This window comes from Erpetoichthys calabaricus, chromosome 4 (genome assembly GCF_900747795.2).
Source record: "Erpetoichthys calabaricus chromosome 4, fErpCal1.3, whole genome shotgun sequence".
NCBI classification, from domain to species: Eukaryota; Metazoa; Chordata; class Cladistia; order Polypteriformes; family Polypteridae; genus Erpetoichthys; species Erpetoichthys calabaricus.
In genome coordinates this window covers 161,275,912-161,298,322 of record NC_041397.2, presented here as the reverse complement: position 1 = coordinate 161,298,322, position 22,411 = coordinate 161,275,912, and the positions used below count along the sequence as shown (strand labels likewise).

Genomic DNA, 22,411 nt, shown 5'->3' with positions numbered 1-22,411 from the left:
ATCATTAGTTGAGCACATTTTGTGTTTATTTTAGTGTAAATCAGTTTTTATTAGGTAGTACAATATTGAAGCTAATTAAAGTGTTTAAACAAATTGTAATCCCTTTTCCAATATTTTTTAACAAACTATTTTAATTAGTTTTTGAAGTTTTTTCCACCAAAGAAGTTGATTGCTTAACATTAGAATTACCAGAGCTTACAAAAAAACTTGTAATTCCGGCCCACCTTAAATCTCTTCGCACCCCTCCATCAGTGTTTTTTGCCTTGTAAATGTCTCGATCAACACAAGCAGCAAGCAGCTTGCTATACCATCCCGCCCACTATTTGGAGTGCATGCATTTCATGTACGTTCTGTGTCTACAACAATCAATGTAAACACATCGTTAAAGCAGAAAACGTTTTTCATGTTTTAGTAATACTGGGGGGCTCTGCCCACTGCTTGCTTTGCTCGCCCACCCCCGGGTTTGGTTAACCGGATATACAATTTAAAGAGATTATTTTAATGGGAATTGGTTACATATGCTTTCGATTCTATGTTGCATCGCTTATCCCTGATCATAAATATACACTTGACCGAATTGTGGTTTCTTCGAAATGAAACTTGTCGTAGCTTTAATTGTTGCGGACCACAGGTACTCATAGTGTATGGTCAGTTATGTAAGAATTTCCATTTGTTTCTTCTATTGCGATCTTTATTATCTTTTTTTTGATACTTTCCAATTTTCCTACTTTTACATTCTTTAAGTTGCTCTGCATGTGTACTGCGGCAATTTTTTTTTTTTTTTTTTTTTTTTTGAGCCTTTCGAATTCCCCTACTTTCATAATCTCTAACCTGTTCTGCATGTGTATTGTGCCAACATTTTTGAACGTCTTTATGAAGTCCTTTTATTTCTGTCCCTGATTGGACCTACAAGGTTTTCAATTCCACTTCGTCCGGGCTGATTATTACTTTCCTTATTTGCTGAATTTGCACATAGATTATTATTGATCTTTTGTGCATTCTTTTTTGCCTTTTCTCTCTAACGCTTTTGTGTCTCTTTTCGATGGGGTGCTTTTTCTTCTTCGCTTAGTCGATGACGTGCCATCTAGAACGTATTACATTTTTAAGAGCTGGGAGCACGTGAAGTGTGTCTGCCAAAAGCATTCCAATAACTGAGAGGTTAGATGTCCGTGATCTTGTTTTAAATTGTTTGTAAGTAGGGAATGATGTGCAAAAGTCACCGTCTCACAGGTCTTGCTTCCAAAGGTTGTAAAGTCTAGTCTCGCGGGACGTCAAAGTGTCTTTCCAAGAAGATCAGGTATTGACCCAAGATTTTTTTATTATAATAGAGAGAAATGACAAAATGTAGACATGAAGCATATAATGTGTGAAGCCTGAAGTCCAAATATCAAATAAACACTTTCACAAAAGGTACGAGCATAATACAACAGCTTCTATGGTGCATCGGTAAGAACTAGTGACTTGTAATCAAGAGGCCCCGGGTTCGATACTGGCTGCCGTGCAAATGTACCATTTTGAGTAGTGAGCTGCTCTTATTGTTAATATTATACAATAAAAACATACATTTGATTTGTGTCTGTAACAGCAGATGTAAATTTATAGTAATTATAGTTAGGATTTTTTTTTTTCAATTTTATTCTCTCATTCACGATAACTATACAACCCCCCCAACCACCACCACAGATCTGACGCTGTTAGTTTTTATTGAAACTGGGAATAACTATAGATGTGAGTGTTGTTTTAACAAAATGGAACTGGAAATTCTCTGATGTGGAGAGATAAAAGCTGGCCCACAAATGCTGGCGAATCTGCATTCTTGGTATCTCATTGTCACTTTTTTTTTTTTTTTTTTTTTTAATTTATTCAGTTTTATTGAGTATTCCTGCTCACGCTGAATTAGTGTGCACCTTATGGTCCATGATGTTAAAGCCGCACTGACAAAAAAACAGAGACATAGGTATATATGATGATTGAAATTACTCATTTTATGACCTGTATAGTACATTTCGGAAAACATTGTGGCACTGATGCAACATTATTCATATTCATTCGCATGCCTTCTTGCTGTTGTAATCAGTAACCGCGTGAGTGTGAGCAGGAACACTTAATAATACTGAATTAAAAAAAGTGACAATGAGATACCAAGAAGGCAGATTCACCAGCATTTGTGGGTTAGCTTTTATCCCACCACATCAGAGAATTTCTAGTTCCATTGTCTCAAAACAAAACTCGCATCTACAGTTATTCCCAGTTTCAAATATAAAAATAACAGCGTCAGATCTGTGGTGGTGGTTTGGGGATGGGTGGTGGTTGTATCGTTATTGTGACTGAGAGAATAAAAGTGAAAGGAAACGCTAACTTTACAAGTACTATAAATTTTCACCAGCTGTTACAGACGCAAATCAAATGTATGTTTTTATTGTTTAATGTTAGCAATAAGAGCAGCTCACTATTCAAAATGGTACATTTGCGCGGCAGCCAGTATCAAACCCGGAGCCTCTTGATTACAAGTCACTAGTTGTTGCTGATGCACCACAGAAGCTGTCGTATTATGCTTGTACCTTTTGTGAAGTGTTTATTTGATATTTGGACTTCCGGCTTCACACATTATATGCTTCATGTGTACATTTTGTCATTTATTACTAAAACATGAAAAATGTTTCTGCTTTAATGATGTGTTTACATAGATCGTTGTAGACGCGGAACACACATTAAATGCAAGTGTTCCAAATAACAATTTATTATTTCCCCTCTAAAACTCCAAGGCTTGAGCTGGGAGAACTTCTTGCCCTTTCTGCAGCAATGGGGGGATGGTATAGCAGGCCGCTTGTGTTGACCGAGACATGTACAAGACAAACGATGCTGAATGAGAGTTGTGAAGGGATTAAAGGTGGGCCAGAATTACAAGTTTTTTCGTAGGCTCTGGTAATTCTAGTGTTAATTGTTCATTGTGTTATGCTTGCATTATTCATATATTACAGTTACCGGGGGGGGTCATCCAGTTTAAATGGGATAACCTATACTAAAATCAACCTTTTTTGATTTTATTTTCAGGTTGAATACCTTGTACAGCAGAACGTCATCCCACCTTTCTGCAACCTACTGGCTGTCAGAGATTCACAAGTAGTTCAAGTAGTACTGGATGGGCTGAAGAACATTTTAATAATGGCTGGTGATGAAGCTAGTACGATAGCTGAGATAATAGAGGAATGTGGAGGTAGGGTGGAATTTCACACTCATTGAAACTTATGGTTAAATTTTTTCAATGCTTTTGCTTTGTATGACAGTAGGGTGTATTGTTTCCATTAAATTTGCTAATTAGAGATTCTTTGGATTCAGTTATGAATTTCATATGTGTCAACATTAACCTAAAGTTTTGATCATTTTTATAAAGTACATTTAAATTGAAACAATTTTTTTTTTTTTTTTTTTTAAAAGGAAGTTTCCAATACTGTTACTGTAATTTATTTATTAAATGCTGTTTTCAGGAAACTGCTATGCCAAACATCTAAAGGTGTTCAGTATTGAAATATTGTATATACTGGTAATACTTGGAATTATTTCTTGAAAGAGAGCACCGATGAGGTACACAGTACCTGTAGAAACAGACAAGAGGATAAGTAAAATAGCTAGAGATGGATATTTAGTAATCAAATTTCTTAGGAAGCAATAAGTAGTGTTAAAACAAATAGAAATGACAGAACAGTTCTTGGCAGTCAGGAAAGTTAGCATTATTAACAAGGAAACCGTATAAGGGCTCATCAGTATGAAGGAATAAAAACGGTATAAGCAGAGAGCTTCAAAATAAAAGTAATAAGTGAGGCATAAAGTTTGGAAAGAAAATAGGGAAAAGTAAAGTTTAATAATATCAAAGAAAGATACAAATCGGGTGTTCTTGCTACAGAGTATTACAGCAGCTTATGGGGCCAGAAGGTGTTAAATAACTAGTAATTCTTTAATTTATTATCCATTTTAATTACGTTAAATCATTTAAATTTAATTAAAAGGGTTGGGTAATCAAAAACAAAATTTAAAAATGATGCCAGTTCAATGCAGGTCCTGATAAATGTTGGACATTTTGGAGGATGGCATGGAGGAGTCCGTCCTTCTTGCAGGCTTCATCTTCAGGAGATGCCAGCTGATCCATCATCACAAGCTCGGGTCACTGAACTGGAGGAGTTGACTGGCCAGTGCTGTAGTAGAAAATTGGCAGACCTGTCCTTTTGGAGAGATAGTGTGCACACCTAAGTGGCAAGGAAGGAGACTCCAGACCAATCAGAGATCGGTTGGTCACAGTTGCAAGGCAAAAGATGCACACTGTTTGGAATTCCCAGAATTGATGGTGTCTCTGAAGACTCTAATGTGGTAGGCAGGCATGGGGAGTTCCAATGAGCCACCTCAAAATAGGTCCCCAGAAAGAGTTGTGTTAGTGATGGTGGGGGATTGAAGCATAGGTGTGTTGCCATCTGGGTGAAAAGGTAGGAGACCTTCCTGGGAGGGAGAATAGACTCTTGGCCTGCACGTCATTAACTTTCATGTGTGTGTAAAGGCAGGTGTCTCAATACTTTTGGCAATATAGTGTAGTTGTCTCAAACTCCTGCTTATGCTATGTTTTGGCCAGATAAGACTGGGTTGATTAGGAAGCTTTATATGTGGCTCAAATCTTAGTTTAGAATAGAATAGTATAGGTTTGTGGGACATTGGGTTTCTTTTTGGTACAAATTGGACCTGTTTCTGCTGCAGTGCATTACGTTTGAATCTAGGGGGTATAAATGTGTTGAGGAGTTATATGAGTAGGTTAGTCCCAGAGTGTTTGAACTAGAGAATAAAGGGAGCAGGGAATTTAGGACAGGTCAGATTTAGAACTGTACATGAGTGCATAAACAATGGTGTAAAAACAAATATGCATAATGTAAATTTTAAGAGAAGTTGGCTGGAAGTTTTAATTGAACATTTTAGTGCAAAAGTAAAAAAAGTAACATATTAAAAATACTTCTAGAATTAAGCAAAGCTATTAAAGATTAACAAGGGATTTGGACTTTATGTAGATGAGCATAATTTTGATATTGAATGGACACCTAGCTAAATAACAAAGATGGGGATGAGTATAATGTACTATTTGAAGGCGAAGTTTACATACACTTAGGGTGAATTCTTTAAAACTCACTTTATAACTCCTGCATTGTTTTTGTGGTAACAAACTAAATTTAGCATATAGTTTAAGACATCTATTTCGTTCACTGCAAATATGTTTTTCCATCAATGTTCACAGATAGATTATGTCACTTTTTATAGACCATATCACAATCCAGTGGGTCACAACTTTACATACACTTTAATTTTTGGTAGCATTGTGTTTTAATTTGAGCTAAATGTTTTGAATAGCCTTCCACAACTTTCTTAAAATAAGTTGCTGGAATTTTGGCCCATTTCTCTGGACAGAAATGATGTTAAGTGGGACAGATTTGTAGGCCTTCTTGCTCGCACATGCTCTTTTCCGTTCTGCCTGCAAATTTTCAATCAAGTTGAGGTCCGGGCTTTGTGATGGCCATTCCAGTACATTGACCTTGCTTAAACCATTTTGACACAACTATGGAGGTATGCATGGGGTCATTGTCCATTTAGAAGACCCATTTACAATTGAGCTTCAGCTTCCTTACTGAAGTCTTGAGATGTTTCTGCAGTATATCAACAGAATTTTTCTTCCTCATGATGCTATCTATTTTGTGAAGTACACCAGTCCCTCCTGTAGCAAAGCAACCTGACAACATGATGCTCCAACCCCCATGCTTGACTGTTGTGATGGTGTTCTTTGACTTACAAGCCTCACTCTTTTGCCTCCAAACATAACCATGGTCATTATGGCCAAACAGTCCAATCTTGGGTTCATCAAACCAGAGGATATTTCTACATGTCTACATGTGTCATTGCAAACTGCAGTCTGACTTTTTATGGTGGCTTTAGAGCAGTGGCCTCTTCCTTTGCATAGCAGCCTTTCAAGTTATGTCAATATAGGACTCTCTCTACTGTGGATATGGATACTTGTCAGCCTGTTTCCTCCAGTATCTTCTCAAGGTCCTTTTGCTGTTTATTCTGGGATTGATTTGTATTATTCGTGCCAAAGTACATTATTCTCTAGGAGACAGAATGCATCACCTTCCTGAACGTTATGATGGCTATGTGGTGTTTGTACAGGTGAACGTGAAATTTTCAGCCATTTGGAAATTGTTCCCAAAGATGAATTAGATTTTTTTTTCTTCTGAGGTCTTGGGCAATTTCTTTTGATTTTTCTTGAAGCTGTTCTCCTTTTCAACTTCTGATGTTTGGCACAATGTTTGAATAATGCGACTTACGTTGTTTATCCTGAGTCCGGGCAGAAGTGATCAGGTGAAAAAACGCCATGGCTAGTCTGTAATCATATATTTTGTCACACTTATTTTATTTTGTTATAATTTAGGCATGTTATCCTCCTGTTTGCTCTGTTACTCCATCATTTTGTCTGAGGGCACAGGAATAAAAAACTTAAAAGTATGAATTTTGAGACAGTTTTTTAAGGTCTTCAAAATAAAAAGTATGAAAGGAAAAATTCTGTCACATTGGACTCTACCAGAACAAAACCAAGTCAACTAAATTAAACAGTTTTTTGTGTGTGTGTGTGAAATCATATTTTTATAACAGTAATAAACACTGAAATAACAATCTTATCTAAAGGAACATGGTTCAGAATCTTTATTTAAAAAAAGAAAAGAATTTTCAGAGGTGAGGGAGAAAAGTATCAGGTAACACATTTATATTTTTTTCTAAAGGAATGTTTCTTCAGTTGAACGGTACATCTGAATCATGTAGCATATAGTGTTAGTGTTATAGTATGCTCTGCTCCCCATGAAATGAATATAAACTACTTAAATGAAACTTTACTAAAATCCAGCTACTAAAGAATTCTACTACTTAATATGATGAGAAGAGAATGAAAACTGGTTTTGTGCAGATGTGCCTGGAATGAATAAGTTGCATCGTTCGGGTCAGATTTAAAGCCAAAACTGAAACTCAATCCCCTCTCCCACTGTGCTGTGCCATCTTAAATGTGTTGACTAGCAAATCCAAGCTTGTAGTTACCGTAGCATATTATAGGTTTTCATTTTTGTCTAATAAAATTAATAAACTCACAAGCTTGTAAGGAAGTTGCCAATTACATTTGAATATCTGAATAGTCAAAAACTGGTCAATCAAATCGTGCGTAATATATATGCTGCCTATATATACAGCGGGGGAAGTAAATATTTGATCCAATGCTGAATTTGTATGTTTGCTCACTTACAAAGAAATGAACAGTCTCTAATTTTTATGGTAGTTTCATGTACACACTGTTTCACCGTGGAAATCATGATCCTTGACCTCAGCAAAGGGTCAAGACAGAGTGAGGAGGCAATGGTCTGAAGGTACAAGATACAGTATATCTGGTTCAGGGACCCATTTTCCTTTGATTTTTACGAGCCCTTACAAGGTCTTTCTTAGTAAGAGCCTCTATGCAATTTTGACAGAGCATATTCAGCATATTTGGTGTTACCAGTGTTCCCAGAAAGAGGCATTTCATCTCACAGGGCACTCTGGATATCATCAAGAGGAGCTGCAGCGCATGACTTGATAGCAACTCCAGTCTATACTGGAAACTGAGAAGGACGGCTGCGAGGGCTCTGAGGACAGATACTAGGCATTTGTTAGAGGAATCAGTGAACAAGTGACACACCATCTATGGTCTAGTGACCCACATCCTGCTTACAGAGGAATCAAAGCATTACGCACATCCAAATCTGTTCTTGAGAGACGCAGTCAGGGTGGCTGATGGAGCTGACTTTACGGATAACACTGCAGTTGTGACCTGCTGCAGTGATATTTGTGCCTCCGGTGACTCTTCCTATGAAGTCAGTAGACAGATTGGGAAAGCTGGTGGGGGGCTGTTTCCTTAAGAGGCATTAGCTCTCTGGAAATGTGTTCTTTTCAATTGCGGCGTTTTAATTAACCTGAATTTAAATAATTATAAATAAAAAGGTATTATTCTCCCCCCCCCCCCCCCCCAGCACACAATATGACGGTTACAAGACCACACGAGAAGTATAAAGGATAATTTAGCTGACTTTACTGACGGGTTCACGCGGTATTACAGACAGGAAGCTTATGACAGACTCTATCAAGCAATGTGGGGGTCTTGACCTACGCAGTCTGCCATCTTTCGTCGCCACGCTGAAAGGATTTTCACCGAACGGAAGACATAATCCTCCGCCCGGCAGCTTCAAAGTGTTGGCCGTAGGTCCATCCTTATATTCTGGTTGCTCCATGTGCAGGCTCCTTCTCTGGATCCAAACAAGGACAGGAAAGGACTCAAACCCCACCTTCAAAAATACAAGAATAGCACAATTCCGACATACAGTTCTCATTCTCCCAACAAGGAAAAAGGATAGTGTGCTGATAGAAGACAGAAATATACTAGTCTGTCTTTAGGCTGACTATTCAATTCTCCAGTTGTCTTTGGCTCTCTAGTCCTGTGCTTGGCTCTGCAATTCTATATGCTGATGCTGAGCCCCTGTGTACCATACTTGGTCTGCCTGTATGAATGAGTCCATAACAGTGGGCACAGAGAACAGTGACATTAAACTTAATAACAAAACATATTATAACAAGCCACCCTTTGTCACTGGATCTGTGACAAAAAAAAAAACAATACTTGAAAGTCATATCCACAAATCAAAAGGTACTAGATCCCTTTTTACATTGTAGACATTTCAAGATCATTTGTGGAAATGTGAGGTGTAGTACCACTATAGCTTCTGTACTGTTCATCTAATACCAGCGTAAATATTAACAATGACAAGTTACAGTACATTTGGACAAACAGTTACATTTAACATGGTGTTACTACATAGTGATCATTATATCTCATCAGTTGTATCATAGCATCAGGTATTATAATTCTATATAGCATCTTAATGGATTTCACTATTCTTTGGTACTCGTAACATTTCTAAATTCAGTATGTTGCTATATGTACCCCACCCTTTGGTGTCTGATCCCTTGTTATAAGTTATAATAGTTGTAACATAACTCGGATGCTATTCTAGATCTATTGCTATGATTATTACTTGTTCTTAAACTAGTATTATTGCATAATTGTACATTATTTATATCCTTCCGAACTTCACTTTTGGATGTTCTATTCCCAGTCAATTTACAATTTAAACATTATTGGTGGTTAATTATGCAGATCCTCATACCTTTGAGCCCCGCTTATAACATTTTCAAGTCTATTCCTAAGCTTTCTCTATTCATGCCTTGTCCATCCCAGTGGTTTGTAGATAGGTCTTTTGCTTGGTGGCTTTGCAGGTTCTTCTGTACAAAGTATGACTGTTTCAGGAAACTAAAGTCTTTTACCATTGCTGGAAATAAAAAATTTAAACAGTCCTGTTGCCATTAGAGCTCATGAGATGCACACATGGTGACTGCCCATTTTTAGCAGAGGATTGATAGAACTTTTACCACTGGCTTGGAGAGACTTTGGCACCATTAAATTGAGTGGCCAGAACTAAAATACTTGCTAGGCTAACTAAAGAAGGGTGAAAAGTAGAGCAAATACATAACATAAAACAATTCTTTGTCAATCATATGTATAATACAATGCAGCACTATTAATGACAATTCTAGACCCGCAGTTCTCAGTCTCATATCATAAATAACAGTTTGAGATAAATTAAATACGGCAAATTATTACATTTAAACTAGGCTAATGAAAAGGTTTCTTCAGTAGAATAATACACTAATTAAAATTAAAACATTACATCAGTTATACATTACAGATGTCTTGAATTATAACAAGATATGACATATTTGAACTTGAGTGTTCTCATAGAACAAAAATCTTATAATATCTAATACCACAGAACAAACTGTAGCTTATCTGATCAAGAGACAAATCTTTTAAATGTCTTTAAAAATATTACAACAGCACAGTTCATATAGACTAATGGTTCTAATGTATAACTGAACATTCTATTTAGCTATGTGCATTATAACTGAGTATTGACCATAATATATTGATATAATAACAAATCTTCATAAAAGTAATCACTTTCAGAGACAAATCAATACATGTATTCAGTTCTAATACATTTTGTAATTACTGAAGTGATAATAATAATCATTTGTTATACATCAAAATATGTAAACCCTTTATACTGTTTTTATATGAAGACTAGAGAAAGAAATCAGTCTAATTTTAATTATAGGAACATTTTAACCTTTATATTTTCATTTAAACATTTTTATTATACAAGATGTTATACCCTTACACTTGCACTAATCAGCATGCAAGGAAAATAATTCCAATCACTGCTGTTCATTAATCTATGATTGATAAACATTCACCACCCTTTGGTCAGATTATTTAATTTCTCTGCCCAAACTTGCTATTAAGCTATGTCTTGCAGCTTTGTATAGGAAAAAATAATTTGCGTTTCATCCATTAGCCACAGGTTTTGATGAATCTGTAGAAAAAACAACATCTATAGGCTTGAAGTTATATATAAAACTTTATGCTTATAAAACTTTATTCAGATTTTTAAAATGTGTAAAGTCTTAACTCTTTAACTGACTGTGCGGCTGGCTGTCTTTTTGCCTTGCAAGGGCATAGGTCAGTTATTTATCACTTGTATCTGCTTGTAGGCTTCAAAAAACATTCCAGGCTTCACTACCTAAGCACAGTCTGCATTACCAATCACCAGTCATGATCACTTTTTTACTTGCTAACATTTTTAGATAGTACATGTATTACTAAAACAATTAAATTTGAATACGATTCCCGATTACTATAACAGTTATGTTATTATATTATTATATGGGACGTCTCCCATCTTTTAGGGTTTTCCTTCACATTATTTTTTAGTCAGCTGACACACAGAGAAACACATACTGACAAATGACATAAACAGGCATCTGCCACCCCAGCCTCTGAATAAGAATAATTTTTTTTTTTTGTTTTCTTTGCTAGATTCTAAATCCCACTTCATGCCCAAGCAAAATTACTTGGCTAAACAGAAGTTCTTTTTAAGCAACATTCAGCACACTGGGGAAAGCAACTGTTCACAAACAATCAGCCTTCACTCGTTTCAGTCATTTCAACATACAGTATTTGGCAATTGCTTCATTCTTTCAAATATCTTCACATATTCACATACTCACGTTCTCTTTTACAATTGCATTTCATTCATAGAATAAAGTTTTCTTTCAATTGTATTTCATTCACAAAAATCTCTATCACACGTGCTATAAACTCACTCGAGGTTGTGCTTCTTTTTTTTTTTTATCTGTAAGGTTTCACCATGCAACACATTTAAACGCGTCTTTTCCTTCATGCTTATTAAAACAACTTCTCAGGCCGCAAGCTGGTATCACTTTCATTAAATTAGGAACTCATCTTACCTTAGCTTTATACGCGCTAGTTTCCAGATCATGAAAAAGTCCGTGGCGAAACCGAGCTCAGCGACAGCAGGGAAGCACTAATTTGCATGGCGATCCACAGTTCCAGCGACAAATCAAGGACAATTCACTCATCGGGACATTACACAGCCAAATTCCACAACAAGAAAGCATTCCCATCAAAAGTTACGCGGTCACAAAGAACATTCTGACTTAACAAGGAAAACATACGTGCTTGAACCTTTATTTCGTATCAAGTGTGCTGACCACTGCGCCACCATGCTCTTCCTTTATAGTACCTAAAATACACAACCTCCATTCATGCATAATCAGGCACATGCTGCTTATCGCAAGAACTTGTCTCCCTTCTCATTTAGTATTATTAAAAGAGCATTTTCCTTTAAACTTGATCAGGGTTTAAAAAGAAAAATGTTTTGCACATTTACAAGCCTTAAATAAAAGTGGAGACATTCTGTTTGCGTTTAAACCAATTACACAAATTGATAATTATCTTTCTTTGTTATGTGAGAAACTGTCTCATTTTTAAATTTACACTTATCCAATTAATCCCTTCTTAAAAAGTATGGCCAGGAGGCATGTTTCTTGTTGCAAGTTTTGAAACCAAATGTATTTCTTTTTCCAATTTTTAGTTAGAGCTCTTTGCATTACAGTTTCTTTTTAAATGTTAGCTTATGACGTAGGTTCGTAATTTAAGCTATATTTAAAAGGCAATTTCAATAATTTCTGTGTGTTTAAACACACGCCATGATTATTTTAGCAGTACCATCATAGGTGGGGGTTGCCAAAACCTTTAACTTTTAACCTTTAAGGCAGAGTGATTACAACAGCTGCCCAGCTCACTGACTGCGTTTTAACACGTGGACGAACCGTGTGCATAGGATTTCTATTATGCCATTAAAGATTTCTACAATTTATTTTAGCGAGCGCGATCGAGCTGTTATGGATTTTATCAGCATTTTTACCGTTCCTCTGTAAGTAACCGACTGTCAGATCCTCTGGATGCGGGATTGATTCATCATACAAAGTAAGTGCTGGCATGCCTATCTACATCATATCTTAACGCACAGCTCTTTATTGCTTTTTCAAAATATTGTTTCTAATGGCTAAACGATGCAACTTATTTAAATAAGTGTTCCCCAACACGGCATTTACTTTTCAGGCAGGTTTTGGACTTCGTACGACAGTTAAATAATCTGTGTTGTCCACGCGGGTGCTGTTTCATTTTATTCAGGACAACTAGTCTCGTGCTATAAGCTTAAAAACTGTTGTTTCTATTTATTTTTTCCAGTTTAATCCCACATTTATACTCATGCTTTGGACTTAAAATTTCAACCTGCATGGTATAGTTAACAGACGCTACCACAAGTCATTGGCAGCTGCCTTTTCTTTTACTTGCCCATGGCCCGCTACAAGACCGCCTCTTGTCTTTTGCCGGGATTAATTACGATTATTATTAATTTATAATTTCCCCATTCCAATTAGGGCCTGGCATCTTAACTAGGTCAGGAGTTCATGTCGGAGCGCGCAACCATTCCAAAATATATTAAATATTTCGACCGAACCCTTCATTGCCATCTTTATCAGAAGCATATTTTATATATTTTATAAATAATATACGGTTATTAATGTAGTCACAATCCTGTTCGTGACGCCATTTTGTTTCCTTAAGAGGCATTAGCTCTCTGGAAATGTGTTCTTTTCAATTGCGGTTGTGGACGAAAAAGGCACACTGAAAGCAGGCAGATAATATTTCTCAATTCTCTTTTTTATTCATTCGGAGTCACAGTAAGTAGAGATTCAAAAGAGCATAACTTATTGCCGCAAAGCTCAATTTTGAACACAGAGAAAAAATTAGGAGGGGTTTTTATAATTGAGCATTTCATGATTAATAAGACAGAACATCCTTATCAAAACAGCAAAGTTAAACAATATGTCTGTTGAGCTAAGCATTATCTGTGTTCTCAAAGCTAAGCACAGGAGAGACGCCTTTGCATAAACTACATGTACTTTCTGCAGCCTTGTTTTCCCTTTCTCAGAGTGAATGTTTCAGGGACAAGGTCACAAGAAACAGCTTAGATTTTATTCATGTGGACACTATTTCTCCTGAACCCTGGAATAACATATTTTTGTTAGCTCATAAGCCAAGCTTCTCTCACTGGCAAGTTACAAAATAGTTATTATAAAAATTCTAATTTACTAAACACACAAAATACATGGTGCTGAGGAGAACATTCTTCTTTTACACGGTGTTTTAATTAACCTGAATTTAAATAATTATAAATAAAAAAGGTGTTACCCCCCCCCCCCCCCAGCATATGACGGTTACAAGATTACACGAGAAGTATAAAGGATAATTTAGCTCACTTTACTGACGGGTTCACGCGGTATTACAGACAGGAAGCTTATGACAGACTCTATCAAGCAATGTGGGGGTCTTGACCTACGCAGTCTGCCATCTTTCGTCGCCATGCTGAAAGGATTTTCACCGGATGGAAGACATAATCTTCCACCCGGCAGCTTCAAAGTGTTGGCTGTAGGTCCATCCTTATATTCTGGTTGCTCCATGTGCAGGCTCCTTCTCTGGATCCAGACAAGGACAGGAAAGGACTCAAACCCCACCTTCAAAAATACAGGAATAGCACAATGCCTACATACAGTTCTCATTCTCCCAAGAAGGATAGAGGATAGTGTGCTGACAGAAGACAGAAATATACTAGTCTGGCTATTCAATTCTCCAGTTGTCTTTGGCTCTCTAGTCTTGTGCTTGGCTCGGCAATTCTAAATGCTGATGCTGAGCCCCTGTGTACCATACTTGGTCTGCCTGTATGAATGAGTCCATAACAGTGGGCACAGAGAACAGTGACATTAAACTTAATAACAAAACATATTATAACAGGGGTGGGGGTAATGAGTTTGCTGGAAAGGGGTGTGTGGCACTCCTAATATCTATGCAGAAGGACGAAGGTCCAAGTCCTTAGATTCCTGGTGCTTCCTGCCTTGGTATATGGTTGTGAGACATGGACGCTTTCCAGTGACCTGAGACGAAGACTGGACTCCTTTGGTACTGTATCTCTTTGGAGAATCCTTGGGTACCACTGGTTTGACTTTGTGCCAATGAGCGGTTGCTTGTGGAGTCCCGAATGAGGCACATTACCTACTTTGTGAGAGAGTACTGCGACCATGTGCCGCGATTCCCCGAGAGTGATCCGGCTCACAGAATCCTTATTTTTGAGGACCCAAGTGGCTAGAACAGACCAAGGTAAAGCCCACATAACACCTGGCTGCAGCAGATAGAGGCTCATTTCCTGAGGGTGGGACTGGACCATGTGTCTGCCTGGGGGGTTGCCAACCAGTACCTCAAGCTGTTTTGTCATGTGGCGGGTGCGGCAAAGCACTGTACCAGTGCGTGCTCCCCAACCTGACCTGACTTGATATTCAGCAACACATTGTCGCTTTGTAATTACCACCGCGATGGGTAGCAAGGCCTGTAGTCATCATATCTTAACTATAGTTGAGATAACACTTCCAGCATATATACATATGTTTAAGAATATTTTGGGGAAAAAAAGTAAGAAGTGTTTAATAAACCTGACATATTTGAGTATTTAAGATAATTTTCTGTTCACTCTCCTTTGTTTTATGAATTATTTTTTGTGTACTTGACATAAATTTTAATATTCCTTTTCGACATAAAACACTAATCAGAGATGTGACAGATGTATTCAGTACAACTTAGAAAGTGTTTTTAAATAAAGTTAATTATATATTATAATGATTTCACTGTAAGAGATTATTTGTATTGGTATTTTTTTCCAGGTTTGGAGAAAATAGAAAACCTGCAGCAGCATGAAAATGAAGATATCTACAAATTAGCCTTTGAAATTATTGACCAGTACTTCTCTGGAGATGATGTGAGCATTTTCTACGGATTTAATCACTTTGCATCTTTTAAGATCTGTTAATTAATATCTGAACATTAATGTCAACATCAAGACTGAGAAATGCATGTCATGTACATATTTTATATACTGGTAGAGAGTATATACGAGTTTGCAGTACTTTCAATCTACAACTAAATGCAGAAGGTGAAAACAGGTATTTGTAAATGTAGAAAGCAATCTCTTGTTTTGTAATTTTGCTTGGTTTTGAGTTTGTGCCACAAATGAAAAATCCAAAATATTTAGTTACATTACGTGCTTCAAGTGTTGAATTACCACCTAACATGAATGCTGTCTTCATCAGATTTTAACACACTGTTGTAAAGGAACATTACACTATGAAAGATGAGTCTTTGATACCTACAGATATATTCTAGCTGACCTGTGTAATATACATGTTTGCACCACTCAAGGCTTTTTAGATTCTTACAAGCAAAGATGCTATAATTTCTCCTTTGTGAGTACCAAGAAACCCTATAAGGCCAAGGATAGATGCAACATATAGCTATTAAGAGTTTGAGTATTTTATTGTGATTCACATTTTATGGAATACTGTACTCTTAACATTGTAACTCTTTTAATCCTTCAGTATTTTCTAATTCGGGGCAAAGGAGACTAGCACTGTAGCTAGGAGATTTCTTAATAACTGCCTGTGTTTTAATTAATGATTACTTAAATTTAAACACCTCTCTTTGGTGTTGATTGTTAATTTATTTCACAGTAGTTACTAGTTTAGCAACCTTCTGTTCTAACAGTTTGCCCCACAGCTGTGCTAACAGGCTACATTTACTATACTGTATATACTCCTCTGAATAAGTACATACACCCAAAGAAATGTTTTTACTTTTTTAACTTCTGGATATATGAAGATTTGATCTTTATTTAAACAGTATCCTTAGATAAATGTAATTGAAGAAAGAAATAATTAAAATTTTGACTTTGCAGTCATTTGTTCTATGAAAAATGAACATATATGCCATTTCTGTCTGTGGGGGGAAAAAGAAAGTACATGCTTGGCTCTAAAGGATGATTTTAGACAGACTGACATTATCCATTATTTTGCTATGGCTATTACACAAGTCTAGGCTTAAAACCCAGGGCCAGACCTTGTTCATGCCAGTTTGTATGACAGGGTCCCAGTACTGAATGCCGACTTCACTCCTTATCTGATAAGATAATTGATCACAGACCTAGTAGTAATCTGGGATAGCTCTAAGAGGTACAAGCCAGACACCTAACTTCAGAAAAAGGTCCATAATTCAAGGATTAATGACATCGATGAACTGATGTTTGCACCAGTGGACAGCCAAGAGGATGGACTTGTGTGCATCCAAAAAACAATGACAAGACTTCTGTTCCTTTTTTTAAAAACGTCAAATACACTTTAACTTATCAATTCTCCCATCTAGCTTACAGCTCTCAACCTGGCCATAACTTCGTTTTACAACAGATTCCCAGGTCTGAAAGGGTGTGGCCATAAGAGAAGCTGGAGCAATCCTATTATAAAAATATATCCATCTTCTGTGTTATAAATAAATTGTATTTTGTTTATTTCAACAAACATGTAACTATGAAAGTAAGTTTTGGACCACATCCAGACCACAACAGAGAAAGTGTATGTGTTGAGGTAGACGTTTGCAGATTTATGAACATCCTTCATCAGTCGTACAGAGATCTCTTCCTATTTCTGCTTTCCAAGAAAGAAAATGAAACTGAGATGCTGTATCTTACTCTACTTTTAACTTGGTGACCCTTGGGGAGGGCGTATTGTTGTTTTAAGTACCAGCATTGCTGAGGGGAAAACTGATAATTGAGTGATTTTGCACCCCTTGCTACACTGGTATTGTCAGTTTTGTTAGAAATAACCTCAAGTAGGAGTTTCTTATAAGTGCCGGTGGTTAGAAGAAAGTTTTTTTTACAACCCCTCCATGCAGAATTCCTTTAGCTGTGTGATGTTTGAGGTGTGTGTTACATGCACGGCCTGATTAAAAAACCCTCACAACACCCCAGTGGGGTTCTGAGATTTGATTTGACCATTCCACTACCCTCTGTTTTTTTTTTCCAGACATTTCTTGATGGATTTACTGATTTGTTTAGGGTCATTGTCATGTTGTAAGGTTCACTTTCAGTTGAGCTTCAGTTTTTAAACAGATGGTCTCACAGTATCCTCAAACGCCCTTTTGGTACTATAAAGAATTTATAGTGGATTCTTTGACGATGAGCCACACAGTCCCTGATGCAGCATAGCAGACCCAAACCATAACCTTTCAGTCAACATGCTTTACAGTGGATTTCGGGTTCTTATGTTTGTATGCTGTCGCTGATTTTTGCCAGATATGTATTCTGGTACTGTGGCCAAATAACTGTATCCTTGCCTTCAGAGCTCATTGTTCCAGAATTTCTGGTCTTTGCCTAGGTGTTCAAGCTGGAACTGTACTCTTGCCCAGACTCAAAAGGTTTCCTTCTGGCACACCTCCCATCTAGATCTAATTTGTGCAACGCCTTTTGAATGGTAGACTCCTTCACTTTGACACTTGTGGTGCCAAAGTGCCTGTAGTTCCCATGGTGAAATTCTGAATTTCTTTTTAGAGACTTCTTTCAACATCTTCTGTTCTTCTTTTGGGGTGAACTTGTTGGGGCAGCATGGCCTAAACAAGTTGGCAGTTATTTGAAATTTTCTGCAGTTGTAGGTGATCTTCCACATAGTTGAATGGTTTGTTTGGAGATCTTTTTAAATCCCATAGGCATCTACTGTGTAACCTTCTTTCTGACAACCTTTGGGAGCTTTTTCATCAGCAACGAGGAAATCTAAATGTGTGAGGTTTAAATAAAACAAGATTCTTCAAGATCCTCTCTTATGGTTTTCTAATATTTGCATCTCTTTCTAAATGTTTTATTAAGTGTTTGAGGTAGTGATAAATGTAGGAGTGTGCTTACTTTTTCCAAATACATACTTTTCATTTATGTTTATTTAAATTATACAGTGGACTACAAAATGTTAATGTGACATGTTTGTTATAGTATGTCACCTTTGCATTTAGATACTATTTAAGTAAAGATGAAAATCTTTATTTACAGTTTAGATTGTCTAGAATGTAGGCCGACATTAAGTGTCCTATTCACTCCCTCTTTCTTAAATCAGCAAAATTCCACAAAAAAAAAAAAAAGTGTGACCCACTGACACAATCCTGAGGTCAAGTCACAATCTATACACACTATATCCTTGTGTTTGAAGTAGTGAATTTTCCAGTTTATGAAGCAGTAGTAGATTATAGGAATCAAAGGAAGTCACATAGCACAATCACTATAAAATAAACTGGCAAAGTCTCATCCAGATCACATAGATGCTCATCCCAGATTACTTTACTTGTTGATGCCCCTGGTATCTAACCTAGAAAAAGCCATTTACCTCCAAAAGAGAGCAGTATATTGGTAGTGGTCACTGCTTCCCTGGTGCATTTGGTTGGTGTAAATCCTCTTTATTACTGGCTAATAAAGCAATGCTTTTTTTCCATCCCTTAAACACAAAAATAATTAATATATGGTGACAAAGAGACCAAATTACAACTGTGTAACGCAATACATTTTTATGAAAGTTTGACAAGTGTGAGTCTATAAAACTTGCTCAAGATTCAAGATAGAATTTTCTTCTCTTTTTCTTGTCTGAACTTTACACTGCTATTATTGTATTTACTTATCGAATTGATACATCTTTTAATGAAAGTTTATGGTCATAAAAACAGCAAGAGGCCTTTATAAAGTGCACTGACAACTGGCTTGTTTTTGTTTCTTTTAAACTTAGATTGATGAAGATCCTAGCCTCATTCCTGAACCAACTCAGGGAGGAACATTCAACTTTGACCCAACTTCAAATCTACAAACCAAGGAATTTAAATTTTAAGAAGTATATTACAGCTGCTCTGCTACATGTGTCAACTCTGAAATGCCACACATTTTACTAACCACAACATGTGCTGAAGTTTTGAAGACTTGTGTTAATCTTCAGCTAGTGCTTCTAAATCTAAAACAGAATTTAACTATGAACAAAAAAAAACCTTATGTCAGTCCATCTGCACTTGCCAAATGAGCTATTACAGAAGCCAGAGGATCCATGTGCATGAATTGACAAATTCATTTTATATTCCATCATATCAGTGGAGAAGAAAATCCTGATGTTGTGCTTTTTTTATGCTTTTTCACCCTAATATCATGTGCTGTTCATTTACAGTAATCCCTTTATAAGTAAGTGTTCATGTTGACATTTTAGATGCTATGTGATGAAAAGACACAAGTTTTTGGAAGTACTGAAACGCTTAGTTTTGTAGAAGTCGGAAGAGACTGAGCCTTTTTGTTGTCACCACAACCACGTTTATTGATTGTGCAACAGCAAAACTTAAAAATCAAAATAAGGAAAGAATGACAATATGAACAATCATCAGAATAATATGTGAAGCTGCATCATTGCAGATATTATAAGAAGGATGAAATGTGTAGAATTCGTTTTTTGTTATGGTGAAATCCACCTTTACAAATTGATGTTTCAGCTAGTGTACAAAATGTTCAGGAAAGATTTTTCCCTTGAAAACTTATACCCTAGTAAACACCACCACCATTTCAGCCTGTGATTCAGCTATATTATAAGGTAATCCACATGGGATTTTCTGAATTGGAGTTTCTAAACTGAAAGCAATTATCCTCTTGTATTTAGCAAAAATGTTTTGTCCATCTATAAGAATCTTGCTTTTTAGCACTTTGCTTTTATATCCATTTTAGGTTTGTTATTACTATATAAAGTATATTTTAATTTTGCTGAAATTGCAAGTAGCAATGATGGTTGGATTTCACTGAGTTTATTCTGTGGAGCTTCCAAGTTTGCAGTAATTCAGTCTTGCACAAGTTTTTAAAAATTGCAGTCAGTGCTTCTCTCTCTAAGTATCACAAACGAGGGTGAAAATCATATGATTCTTAATGTTGGCAATACAATATATAGGTTTCTCTGTAGGTTACATGCTAAAAGTCAATTTAACTGTTCAAACATTATATTGTTTAAATTAAGGCTTATGTAAAAGCTGCAGTGGCTGCTACCTGTACATCCAGTTCATTGTGCAGGATAACATTGTACTTACTGTTAAAGTTAACAGGGAGTTCTGTTTTAATGTGTGTATCTTGTTAAGATGATACCCTTATTGGAAAAAAGTTTTGTTGCTATTGTGAATGGAGATAAAATGTGTTTTCTTTTTCTCCCCAGTGCATTTTTTTGTAAAGGGATAAACAGTTGCATTTACTAATGTAGTTATCATGTTTTGGCTGCTACTACTACAAAGATGTTCAGATAAGACTGCAGTCAGAGCTTTCTGGATTAGCTGTTTATAAGTTGATGAAAACAGAAAAATGATGGCAGATGTTCATTCTTGAATTATCTATCAGTTTAGACCGAGCCACTTTAAAGAGTAGAAGTTACCTTGTATCAGAAACTGATACAAGTTTATGTAGATTGCAAGATTTTACTTGCGTAAGAAACATGTTTTAATGTGACATATACCATTTTGGCCTCTGATTATTTATATCTTTTTTATAAATTTTAGATTCTGTTTCTCTTTAAGGTGGCTCATTATATTTTTTTCCCTTTTCAACTCTTGTGCATATTAAAGGCGAGTTGAAATTTGTGCCTTGCTGTTCATTTTATTTCAAAGAACAGAAATGCATTCATTAGCTTTTGAATTTAAAATAAATCTTAAGGCAGGTGTAGGCTTTGTAAAGTGTTGCACATAATGTCATTTTTTTGGTGGGGGAGGGGAATCAGGTCACTATTAATCTTGATTTCCTTTGTCAAATTAAGAACTGCTAATCAACAGTTACAAAATCAAGAAGGTATATGGATGCTGGAATGTGTTTTGCCTATATACTATCACATAAGGTTTATATTCTTACCCTTCTAAATCTACTTGCTACTAGTCTTTATTGAGTGCAACACTTAATGTCAGAGTGGAACAGATAGCCACACTAACTTCTGTGGAAACAACTTTGTGCAATTTTTAAAATATGCTGCAGTTTACGAGAGATGGGGGGTGGGGAGACACCTTTTGCCATTTCAGAATGTAAGAAAGTTTAAATTTTACAGTGCTTTTAAGTATTTCATCCTGACTTTAGTGAAGCTAAATAAAAATGATTATTTTTTGCTGACAAAATATAAGTACCATCAATATTTTTTTTTTTAATTTATGAAATACAAATTGCCAAGTCTTCTCTTAGAGGCACCTTTTCACTTTTAATCACGTGCATTTTAAAAGTGTAATGTATAACACACACATCACTGGCACTTCAACTGTGGCCACTTATTGCTGTTAATATGCTAAAAATATAGACAATGAAGAATTTGTTACAGTACATCCAAAGGAAATTTGTTTAAAAAATGTGCATTATTTTTATATAACAATAAAGACATTAGTACCTTTACAATAGTGGTGGTTGTACAGTTGAGCAAAAATGAAAATGTATTTAATGAATACAGGTAGATGAGTTGTGATGCCTCCAATTCCTATCAACATTAAATAGCTTAGAAATGTTGGCTGCTTGAGAAATTGTACATAACCCAATTTCTGAATGGCATTATGTTAAGGGCAAGTATTTTGCTTTAGAAATTAATACTCTGATTTCACTGAAGGTAAATAATTCAACAGCAACAGTATCATTTATTTATATAGCACATTTTCATACAAAGAATGTAGCTCAAAGTGCTTTAAAGATGTTAAAGAAATTGTTACAGGCAAAGAAAATACAAATTAAAATTAGTTAAGAATAGTAATAAATAAATAGGATACAAAAATAAATAATGCACACTAACATAAGATTAAGAAAAGTGGAGTCCTTAAATATAGAATTGGATTTTCTAATTACAAGGCCGGGGATAAGTTTAGATGGCCAAGGATGACAGAAAAAATATATTTAGAAAAACAAAACTCCAGTTAAGCTTGGGGGAAAAAAAT

General features: G+C 36.1%; 1 protein-coding gene across 1 annotated transcript in view; it reads left to right on the top strand.

Moving 5' to 3' along the window:
* The window catches only part of kpna3 (karyopherin alpha 3 (importin alpha 4)), a 287,088-nt gene extending 265,904 nt beyond the window's left edge, over positions 1–21,184 (top strand). Inside the window, 3 exon segments of the mRNA XM_028790479.2 lie at positions 3,055–3,217; positions 15,304–15,398; positions 19,228–21,184. Of these exon segments, the coding sequence (XP_028646312.1) occupies positions 3,055–3,217; positions 15,304–15,398; positions 19,228–19,326 (357 nt within the window). The 3' untranslated portion in view covers positions 19,327–21,184.
* The last annotated feature ends 1,227 nt before the right edge of the window (positions 21,185–22,411 follow it).